At 37.5% G+C, this 11,765-nt stretch overlaps 2 protein-coding genes across 2 annotated transcripts; one reads left to right on the forward strand and one right to left on the reverse strand.

The window, feature by feature from the left end:
• The first annotated feature begins 1,920 nt into the window (after window positions 1-1,920).
• On the forward strand, window positions 1,921-6,105 carry LOC135683083 (uncharacterized). Its single transcript, XM_065198238.2, has one exon. The coding sequence runs from the start codon at window positions 2,510-2,512 to the stop codon at window positions 5,141-5,143; it is 2,634 nt and encodes an 877-aa protein (XP_065054310.2). The 5' UTR covers window positions 1,921-2,509; the 3' UTR covers window positions 5,144-6,105.
• Window positions 3,670-11,554, reverse strand: LOC135683086 (cilia- and flagella-associated protein 90). The gene is made up of 5 exons (XM_065198242.2): window positions 11,341-11,554; window positions 10,947-10,979; window positions 10,314-10,436; window positions 9,455-9,571; window positions 3,670-6,959 (listed from the first exon to the last, which is right to left on the reverse strand). The coding sequence occupies exons 1-5, from the start codon at window positions 11,431-11,433 to the stop codon at window positions 6,804-6,806; spliced, it is 522 nt and encodes a 173-aa protein (XP_065054314.2). The 5' UTR covers window positions 11,434-11,554; the 3' UTR covers window positions 3,670-6,803.
• Between the last annotated feature and the right edge of the window lie 211 nt (window positions 11,555-11,765).

Consider the following 11,765-nt stretch of genomic DNA (forward strand, 5'->3'; position numbering starts at 1 on the left):
CTGTGAGCCCAGGAATCTGAAAAAAATTAACTTGATAAGTTGGGGGTGGAAATAGGTTGATAGTTGGAAATGGAATGATAAAATGCGGTGAAATGCCGGAATTGAGCTCTCTATAAGGTAAATATGCAATATACAAGGAAGAACATCAATTAGCAATAAAAAAAGCTCAGGGTTTTTACCCTTTGATATAATGTAGGAAATAAAACAAAAAATATTTTTTTCTTGTCAACCTTCAAGCCCTTTAATGTCGATGGTCAGGCATGTTATGTTAAGCATTGCTCATTCCATGGTTCCCCTTTAAGGTATTTTTTCTCTCATGAACTCACCATATTTGCCAAATTCTTTGCAAAGCTGGTGTCATTCTTTTGGCATTTTCTTTATTTGATATCAGCTGACCCAGGTGAACATATTCATTTACTTCTGCCATGATTTCATTATCAATTTTGACCGTTTTTCTTTTTCAAAGTCATTATCACTTTATTTCTACTTTCGTTGTCTAGTTTTCCTGTCGTATTCCTAAGTTCTTTATCATTATCAGAACAGAATGTAGCCTTCATATGCTAGTTCAATCTACTAAGTTTCTCCCGGCAGTGGCGGCGCCAGCTATTACAGAGTGGGAGGGTAATGGGCGCGGCCAGTGGGACCACGCCCCTTTTGCCTCGTTTCAGTGATTTGTGTCAAGTTAACTTTCCCTAGGAAATTCTACCCCTACCCACCGCTTTTTAATCCATTTTTGAAATAAATATGTAGACCATATTTTCAGAAAAGTGGGGGGAGGGGGGTGAGTAATTGTAAGCGAGTTGTAAGCGAGAAGATAGTTGTTGAACGATGGATCCAGAGCCTCCTCTCTCCTTTTCTCTTCTATTCTCCAATCAATCAATCAATCAATCAAAAACTTTATTAATGTGTCAAAAAATATTTAGCTTACAAGCTAATTGGGGACACAAAATTTCTCCTGCGCAATTCCTTTCCCCGTTCTTCATCCTTTGACATTCTGAGGCTGATGTTGCCCTTTGGAATGTTATGCCTAATCATTCTACTGATGCACTAATATGCACAACTTTGTTATGACTTTTACTGGTTTTAGCAAACTTTGAGTAGTGTCACTGTTCGCTTTCAATTCTGCTGTTTAAATGTTCAAGAGCTTTGATGTTATCTGATGGATTCAAACAGAAAAGAGTTCATTTGCTCAAACAGTATTATAGCAAAGTTAATAGTCGATCGAGTTTACTTGTAGCTTCAAAGTATGCCAGAAACTTCTTGCATGGATGTTGGATGTACACTTCTTGTAGCTCTGTTAAATAAACTATGCCATGACTATGATGACACATAAGCATCATACTTACAAAAAAGATTGTGTGATTTTATTCATAAAAAATCTAAATTCAGATACACTGTGTTAGAAATGCTAACTGAAAATAGATATCAATATGATAGGATCAAAATTTGAGCCTTGTGGAGATTACTTCTGCCATGATTTCATTATCCATTTTGACCAAATTGTTATCAATAGCACTATAAACTGTAACATTTTGAGAAAATGGCACAAAATTTTGCTTTTTAAAGAAAAATAACCAAAAGAATTTTGGTAAAATAATCAAGGTTCTGCCAAACTGTGTCGTTTAATATTTGCGCTATTATTTCCAAAAGCGTTTGTGAGTTCCAAGTAAACTGAACGAATCGCGGCAATTTAATGCGACGAAAAGGCGACTTCAAACAAGGTCTGGTGCATTGCAGAATTTGAAGATTCCCATTTCGTGTGGCAATTGGTTTCTAGAAGTGTGCGACTTCAGTTGTAGACTTTTGTGGTTAATTGCTTGTATGGAAGACTGGTTTTTGCTTTAAATGCTTCACTTCTAATCAAGAATGCGTAGGCATCAATGGAAACACCATGATATTGTTTACAATCAATTCAAAGTTTGACCTCCTGCGCGTCAACTGGTTATCGACTGCCTTTTTACAACATGGCGGCCTGTCCTCAAAGTAGCATTTTGGAATTGATTGACACAGGAAAGAAAACTTTGTACTGAAATTTGCCCAGGAATATTTTCAGTTCAAATTTTCAGTGTAACGTGTGAAATCGTGAAAAGGAAGAACAGTACAAGGTGAAGATGTAATAAAAAGCCGTATTCTGTTGATGTTCATAAACAAATCGATTTAGCAATAGGAGCAACTGATTAAACGGCTCAAACAGTCTGTACTGCTGGAAAATTGTATTCCTATGTCAAAGACTTTAGAGATAAAGGCGTCCTGTTGTTTTGAAGAAGGATATTCGTGAAGTGCAGAAGATATCGGCGAATATTCTTTTTGATTTAAAGGCATTTGAAGTTGCTTTCGTTGCATGGAAATACCTTTAGCCAAAATAAGCACCGAGGCGAGCATACTATAGCTTAAAAACTGAGGAGGTTTTGTATAATATTAGTGAGATTTTGGCAATTATGTGCTTAAGACGAAGAAGGGGTTGACGATGAATTAATCTTCTGTCGATCAAATAAAACAGCGCAGAACGATGGCTTCAATGGAGGACAAAGCAACAAACGTTGAAACTGAAGATCTACACGAGTTTCACAAAGAAAGATGGAAACAAGATGATGATAAACAGAATGTAACACAAGATAAACTGAAAATATTGCTGGTGATATTTTCAATGTTAGTTGTTATAACGTTTTTGGCCACAGTGTCTATATTGGCATGGGCCTACATAGAACATAGTCAAAACTCTTTCGACAAAGCTCAGTTGCATGAGCCAACTAGACTATATAGTTCAACTGCTGGAACCGCGACCATGGCACAGATATTCAACACAACGAATTCTATGAACGGCGCAGAGCAGGGGGCAGCGCAGAGATCATCAATTCCAGGTTTCGATAGTAGTCAAATGCATTTATTTCGAGTGTATGAAGGGCTTAACACCGGTGCTGTTTGCCTGGACGGAACGCCACCAGCCTATTATCTAAGGCCTGGAAAGGGTTTAGGTGCTAATCGTTGGATACTGCATTTCAATGGTGGTGCTTGGTGTTTTGATGAAAAGGCTTGTCTAGAGAGAAGCCATGGCTCTCTGGGTTCTACTAAGCATCTGCCTGCATCACCTCCGGTTATTCAAGGTATTAACTCACCCAATGAGCAGATCAATCCGGATTTCTATGATTGGAATCTCGTCTGGGTTGTCTATTGCGATGGTGCATCTTTTACAGGCGATAGAGAAGAGCCCGTCGTTGTAGGGGGAGAAAACATATTTTTCAGAGGGAAGCGTGTGCTGGATGCCGTTTTTGACGACCTCATGAAACGCGGAATTCAAAACGCAGAAGGCATTATACTCACGGGCAGCTCTGCGGGCAGTATGACAGCCATGTTTGCAATTGACCGGCTAGCGGAAAGATTACCGAATGTTCCAATGCATGTTTTATCCGATGCCGGTTATTTCATCGAGACTCAAATGATGGGTGGCAAAAGCGTTGGTGCAATGTTCAAGAAAATTTATGACATGCAGAATTCTTCCGGAGGTCTAAATAAAGACTGCATTCAAGGGTTTGGTATACAGAAGGGCTGGCATTGCTTCCTGCCTCAACACACTTTCAGATTTATAAAACATCCCGTTTATATACTAAACGCAGCCTATGATGTATGGGCGTTGCTATATTTCGTGGGGATTGACTGCAAGTTCCCCACAGTAATGCAGCAAAATATTCAAAAAAAGAGTGAAGTTCAAGAGACGAACGTCACGGACCACATCACTAGCCACAGACAGATTCGAGACGTCTCCGGATTCGAGATACGTCCATATTTTAGAACGAGTGAGGAGATTGCGAAAGAGGAAGTCTCTGACGATGTAACCCAAGGTAATTTAGCAAAGGGACCGGATATAAAGAAAGACATTATACCCGAAGAAGTTCAAGACCCGGGCATGAATCAAGAAAAGCGAAACTTTGAACCCCTGTTAAGCGATTCGGATTTAGTTGACTCTTTGAACACGTTTGGTACGAGAGACCAGGCTGACAATTATTATAACGAAAGGATACCAAACCCTCGCATTGGAGAGGAGGCAGTAGAAGGGCCAAAGCTACATCTCAACATCGAACAAGATGCTTCAAATGAAGAAGGCAAAATGCCAAACGAAGTGGGGGGAGGAACAGAATTTGTTAACCCAGACCCTGATGAAAGTTTGAAGTTAGTGAACGGCGGAGAGGAGAACGAAAAGGAGGCAACTTTAAACTTAAACCCACTCGCTAGTAGCGTCAGCACGTTACATAACGTCGCAGAAGACGTTCAACACGGGAATATGGACACAGAGACAATGGGACTATTGAATGAAGTATTTAAGAAACTAAAAAGGCTCATGCCAAAAAAGAAATCAAACTCTACGGTACCACAAAAACAAAATGTAACCATTGCAGGGTTGCTGAAAGATAAAGCAGTTGCTACAAATTTGGAGCATGTTAACACAGTAAATGTTGGAAAAAATAATGAAGGTGGGCCTAATTTTGCTAAAAATTTGAGTCCAAAAACAGTCAACAAAACCGATGCTCTAAAGAACATTAATAAAGAAGTGGAAAAGCAGAGAGCAAAAGACATAACTGCAAAATTGAACGACATGTTGAAAGCAAAACAAGCTGAAGTGATTAAAGAAAAGAAACTTCATGAGGAGGCGAAGAAACAGAACCATAAACCGAGCAATGAAATCATCGCGAACATGTTCAAAAAAGCAGGTAAACTGCCAAATTTTCTCAACAGTAATGCAAATCATCCAGTGCGTCTGCAGGATTTGCTTCAAAAAGGTGTTGCGGGGTTACACAAAAATTCAATAGCGCAAAACAAGAATAAAAGATCTGCGAACATTATCAGGGAATATATAAACATCCTGAGGTCAGATCCCCCTGAATGCACTGAGAATCAAATGATTAACGTTATGAAATATAGAAACGCTATGCTGAAGGCCACGGGGGTCGTGAAAACAACACAGAATGCAGGAATGTTCCTCGTCTCTTGCATCGAACATTCAATGTCTTTGTTCGACGAAACGTGGACGGGAGTGACAGTTAAGCAAAAATCAATACAACAAGCGTTCGGTGATTGGTATTATGGTAGAGAAACGAACCACATTATCATAGATGGAGTATACCCCACAAACCTATCGTGTCCCTGAAATGATCAATAAGCATGCTTCAGAAGCAAAGTGATCACATCTTTTATGTGTAAGGGGGAGGGGGATCACACAATGACCTTTCAGCATAAAAATGATGGATGACCTTGACAAAGCTACAAAAACATCATATGTTCTGTTAATATTTTGGGACCACTGGTCTCTCTTCAGACATTACCTTTATGTCTCGTAAAGCAAAAATATCACAATTTGTAAATGTGTTTAAGCTCATTGGAGTTTTCGGGACGCTGGGTGAAAGCTAGGAAAACATTTTCATAGATGCATCCACAATTACATAAACAATTTGACATTGAGAACGATGAGTAAGCTATGCACATGCGCTTTTTACCAATTCTCTCCCTGTCGATAAGAAAACAATTTAAACATGCAACACTAGCGTAGGGCAACCAAAGCCCAAATAGATATAAGGAAAATAACTATACCCATGGTGAAACAGTGGCCAATTAACAGTGGAATATTTTAGCAACACATAGAAAATATTAGGTGTAGAGTAGGAATTCTGTTATACTTTGTAAAAATAGAGGATACTATTGATTTGATTTGATGAATAAGCAGGGTTTAAATCCCGTATCTTACTGAAGATCTTCTTTGCTAAATGGAAAGACGAACTCACTTTTGTATTGAAAAGTAAATGATTTTATAATTTCTTTTAATAAATATATACCAACTTGTGGTTTGTTTACATCAATTTCTAATTGGCTCGCAATGCTAAGATGCTACATTTAATGGTAAAAGGCAGAGAAAATATATTCTCGGGGAAGGTAGTTAATACTACTACATCAGGTATGACGATAACCCAATAGAAGATACTACCAAACAAGAAATGTTTAATATAAAGTGAAGCAGACGTTCTATGGTCTGCTGACCTCTGTTTCTAGAATATAGCACTCTAAAAGCAGGATTTGCAAATCATACTTTGAAATGGAAGGGCCTCGGGGAGGGTGGCCATGAATTGAAAAAAGTGATAATTATTGATACACGATAAACACTACCGAATTTCTCGGCGAATAAGTCCAGTTTCTTGGTCCGCAAAAAATATCAGAAAAGTAGGACGCAGATTTAACGCCGGTGATATGTTTTTGAAAAATCTTGCTTTGTATTCATAAGTGTAGTTTACAAGAATTTTATTCAGAAAAAGATTTCTGTTTTAGCTAAAAAATTTTCACTTAAAATACTTTCGAAAGGAAAGTGTAAACTGCGGTTTCAGAATTAAATTCCTTCTACTCGCGAGTGCCATGATTTTTGTGAATCAAAACTCGAAATGAATTAACTTTGAAATTGGAGCAGCAAAACTTGTCGTAATTCATAAATTTCCTTATTATAATATAGAGCGTTTGCAGTTAATGAGAGCAAGATTGGTTTGTTGACATATACGCCTGGTTTTGTTAAAAGTCATGTTTTTTCAACCAAAAATTAAAGGTTGACTATACGCCGAGAAATACGGTATTTTGAAAGTGTGAGTACCATGGTAGTCCTAAACCATTAATATAAATCTTGAATCGTTCAAGCAAGGTATCCTTCTCCTCACACTACCCAAAACTATTTAAAATTGAAGCCAACTATGTAACTCATTGCCCTATATGTTAGGCGATCTTAGAGGCCCATCCACTGAATTTCTAATTCTATCCCACTGTTCAGCGCTTTATTCTTCCTTTCCGATACTAGTGCCAGTGAGACGAAAAAAGTCTTTTTGACAGACCTCCACATGGGAATGAGTTCTTGATGGAAAATCAATTTGTGACCGTACAGGATGACCATAGGTTGAGGACGACAACTTCGGTGCTGCCAGTGCTGTTTCCTACAACGCAATCAAGTGACACAATTCATAGCTGAATCTCTATGTCAATCAAAAACTGTATTAGGAAAATTAACGATTCACAACCAATCATAAACACGAAAAAGACTTGTGAGCTCTTCAATATTTTGCATCTGAAACATCTTCGTGAACTAAAATTTTAATTCAAATATATTATCAGTTTTATTAGATTCCTTAGGACAGCAAGGATGCAGGCAATGTGTGAGGGAGAGCTTAGAGAGTTCAAGCCCCAACTTTCAAGGAAGTTATAGTCAGTGGGATATACAACAGTTGTTAAAATTATTCACACAAAGGAAGCTTATAAAGATGGGTTGGAACAAAGACCCCAAAACCTTCCTGGCCTGTTTGTTTTTTAGGTCCACTCATCGACATGTTAACTATTTGGCTGTAGAAAAACAAAATTCTATAACAACTTAAATAGAGGATGGGTTACATCCAACAAAAATTGGACATTTTAGAAACATGCTGGGTGCTCCAATGTCCCTGCAACCAGTGGCGTGGTGGCAGGGGGGCCAGGGGGGCCATGGCCCCCCCCTGAATAGGGGTGCAAATGGAGATAAGGGGGCGCCAAAATTGTTTGCTTCTAACATTTGGCTAGGAACATCAAAAGTGATCGTACACGGGTAGAACACTTCGCTATACCTTGCTGTGAACAATCTAAAATAACGTGAGATTTTACAATCGAAGCACGTTGCGCTGCCATGACCCAATCAACATTTGTTTCATATGTTTTCGTGTTAACTATGTACGTGACTTCATGTTTAGCACGCCAACTAACGAAGATTTTGCGTATGCCAAAAATGTTGTCTATTAGTTTGTACTCGGAACGTCAAAAAGCCTGAGTGTACGCTAAAGATCTTCGGACCCAAGTACATGGAATGCACCCTGGCAATCAATATAGCAGCTTCTTGTTATTAACATCGATGTGACCATCACCCTTTCTTTCCTAATCCAACGCATGAATGGCCCCCTCCCCAAATTTTTTCTAAAAATCAAAAATCAATGTTTTTCTGAGCATCGTCGAACTGTCTATTCTGAGCGGTGTAGTTATTTGTTAAATTTTAGTCTGGGAGATGCATTTTCAGCCATTTTAGAAGGCTTGATTTCAAAAATTTTCTTCCGCGTCGGACCCAACCATGGTGGGTCCTCCTTTGTCACTAAACTTGATGCTTAGCCCAACCCCAGATTCAATTTTGTGCCCGCCGCCTCTGCCCGGTTCAATGGTGCGATTCAATGCTTGAAACTTTCAAGTTGTTGAAAAACTACTATTTAATAACTACTAAAGAATAACAAACTTGAACCATGTTTGTATATCATACATCATATATGCGATGACACTAGGCTGATAAACGCGACCATAAGCAGTGGCGAAATGGACAAAGGTTACCTTTAGTTAAAAAAACTAAGGAGCCCGAAACAATAATTTGCTCTACGTTAATTTACTCTGAAGCTGGTATTCTGGATATAATAAACGAGTAGCCTATATGAAACATCAGTGTAATTGGATAAAATGTCTTTTAATTAGTATTTTAAGTTTTGCCTACCGTATTTCCTTGAAAATAGGCCGACTCTCGAAAATAAGCCAATTCAAAATAGCTTGATATTTTACCGAACCACGAGAAGGTCAAATGTTAGGATTACATAACTTTTCCATTCATATTCGCATTCTTAGTCAAAGCTTGTTTATGAAATTTTGGATTCAAATTGCAAAAATCGATTTCCCTTCTAGAAACACATGCTTTATATAACCACGATATTCTGTGACGATATATAGATAGGGCGCAAAAATCGACTTGGCCACCCCAGGGAAAACATAGCCACCCCGCTACTGCCTGCAACCCTTGTCGTAGATATCACACTAAGGCTTCCAATGAAGGTCAAGTGTTCCTTGAAATTTGGAAAGCCAAAGCACTTTTGCATAGAACCTTTTTTTAACAATAAGCTCCTTAATTTGTTAATTGGCCCAATAACTTTAGTTGTGTCCATGAGGCTTGGTATCCTTGATTTGAAAACAAACACTTCAAGAAGCTTTGAAATATCAGCTTTTGTATCATAGAAGACCTATTAAGAATTGCAATTGTCAAATGCAAATCAGTCCTATCAGAACCAGTGGTGTACCCAAGAGGGGGAATGGAGGGGTCCGGACCCCCCCACTTTTCTGAAATATGGTTCTCGAGATTTGTTCAAAAACGATGTAAAACTCATTGGGGGGGGGGGGGGAATAGTATACTGTATGCTTGTGTCAATAACAATTGTAAAATGCTTTGCTATTTACCGTAGCTAGCATGAATCAAATAATGGGGAAAAAATTGCAAAAAGGGCGTTTCCCTGCATTTGCAAGTGTTTGAAGGGCGTGGTCCAAAAAAATTTCTAGGGTCTGCACCCCAGAGACCCCCCCCCAGTCCTACAGCCCTGGTTACGCCACTGATCAGAACAAATAGATTGAAAAGTAATACAATCAATTTTTGTCAACATACCTCAAGGTTGACATTCAATCCTCTCAGCTTTGCATGTTTTCTATCATCTCTGTGAAGCTTTGGATTGTAGCCAGGCTCCATATGTTTTATTCTGTCATATGTTGATGGTAACTCATGCTGCAAGAGAATAACAGATTACATCAATCTAAATCTTCATTTGCCACTTTCCAAGGAACGTAAAATCTATTCAGATTGAGGTGCATATGCTGATAAAAAAGAAAATTTCTAACAATAAAATTGCATAACAAATGTTTCAACAACAGAAACTGGTATTACAAGCCTTGTGAGGAGAGGAAAAAATGCAAGAAACCAAATCTTGTTATTGATGATATTTGATGATTCTCAATCAAGCACCTAGCAAATGGAAGGTGCTCAGTTGGGCAAGCACCTACTTTTTGCTCATCACAAGGCCTGGGATATTATACAGTTATTTGATAACAACTTTTTCAGGATCCAAATCATTATCAATGATATTAGTTCCTCAATCAGATGTTCTTCATCAAAGTTTTCTTTCATCATGATGTCAGTATATACTCAAAGGACAATTTAAAGGAATTGATAATGCAAGAGAAGTAATCAAGTAAGCATGCAAACAATGTTAAAGAGAAAGTAGATAGCCATATTGATGTTTTATGCTTTTCATCATTCTTGTAAAACCACAAGATTAAGATCCACTTATAAAGGCACTGCGCCGATATCCAGATACAAGCACATGCACCTTTAAATGATATGATCCTATAAGCAGGGTAATAGGGTAGGAATTATATTAGACAAGATACATTGAGGTTGTATTTTTTTTAAAATTTCAATGAAAAATGAAATAATGGTGATTAAAGAAAAAAAGCTACATTAATCTCACTTTTGTTTTCACTTGAAAATAAGGCACATCATTTGTAGCTCCAGTCATTGAGAGTCTGTCTGTTTGATACTTTTTCACCAAGGCTTCTTGGGAATTAGGCTTTGCATCAATAGGGTAATCACGCTATTAAACAGGAAATTTAAGAAACATTAAACACTTTTAAAAGTAAAAAAATATTCAATTTGTAATTTTTTTCCCTAAGATTAATATACTAGACTCTTTTCAAAATAGGTTAGCTATGAATAGCAAACAGCTGTGAAATGTGCATCATATGAATACTGTCTCCCTGTATGATTCCAAACAACATTTGGTTACTTTATTTTCTAATATTAATTTCTAAACTGTTAATTTCTAATACTATTAGCAGCTATTAGAAATTTCATTGCATCTTCAGTTTATGAACTTTGATATATGCAAGTATTTTGTGTTTTTCCAATGCTAAATTTCATACACATGGAATGCATCCTTCATTCTTCCTAAGACTAAACACTGAAAGGCTTAATCTTTTGGCAAGATAATATTTGATATATGTAAAGTAATAGCTAAGTTTTGATCATCTTTAATATTTCAAAATTACCAAATCTTTACATCATTGAGGTTTGGAAAAATCCTCGACTTTTGCCTGAATCTTACCTCTACTTTCTTGAGCTGCATTTTGTTATATGCCTTAAAGGAAAAAAATAAAATTATAAAAGTAAAATGCTGTTGTAGCACCATTCTGTTTCAACTAACTTTTTGTTTCTTTCAACATCCATGCAAATGAACATATGGTAGTGACTAAAGCAAGTCCATAAATCATAACTTATCGAAACATTTAAAATTGTAGATTGACAAGCTATGAATATTAAGAAAAAGAACATAAACTGGTAAATTTCTGTCAATAAATATCATAGTAAAACAGAAGCATAAAGATAAGAATTTATTCTTCCTATTCAATATTTCTTAGCAATCCAATTATCACAATGGATCTGGTGGTACCAAAGACTTCAGGCCGTCATAACTGACTGAGAAAAAAGGTCTATCATACTTTCGATAGAATTCCAGGAGGCTTCAAAATGTCTCTCGCCTGAGCAACTTCATCTTCGGTTGGATATTGACGGCCAAATGCAAGTGAATCCATTTCTATCAATTCTACAATATCCGTTATGCTTGCAAACTTTGAGATGATTGAAACGTGTTGCTATGTTGTGGAAAAATAGCGTCCTTCGGTAACCTCGGTTGCTGGCTGGTGATTTGTTTAGCAGCCTCATTATCGACTCGAGGTAACAAAAGAAAAAGTAAAATGAACAGTTCATAAAATTAATGGAAAGAACAAGGGCAGACCCATCTAGAAGGAGCAAAGGGGCAATTGCCCCGGGCCCGCTGGTAATTAAACTGTTTCTATTTAAAATATAACTCCTATTAACACGTTAATCACAAATCATATCTGTACTCGGAAAGTTTAACACTGCT

The sequence above is a fragment of the Rhopilema esculentum genome, chromosome 7 (genome assembly GCF_057945365.1).
Source record: "Rhopilema esculentum isolate cy_ngs chromosome 7, ASM5794536v1, whole genome shotgun sequence".
Classification (NCBI taxonomy): Eukaryota; Metazoa; Cnidaria; class Scyphozoa; order Rhizostomeae; family Rhizostomatidae; genus Rhopilema; species Rhopilema esculentum.

Coding starts and splice junctions, on each gene's coding strand:
- LOC135683083 (XM_065198238.2), top strand. CDS start 2,510: ATGGCTTCAATGGAGGACAAAGCAACAAACGTTGAAACTGAAGATCTA.
- LOC135683086 (XM_065198242.2), bottom strand. CDS start 11,433: ATGGATTCACTTGCATTTGGCCGTCAATATCCAACCGAAGATGAAGTT. Junction 10,980..11,340: donor CTCCTGGAATTCTATCGAAA/GTATGATAGACC, acceptor TTTTCCTTTAAG/GCATATAACAAAATGCAGCT. Junction 9,572..10,313: donor ATTTTCAAGTGAAAACAAAA/GTGAGATTAATG, acceptor ATTCTCTTGCAG/CATGAGTTACCATCAACATA.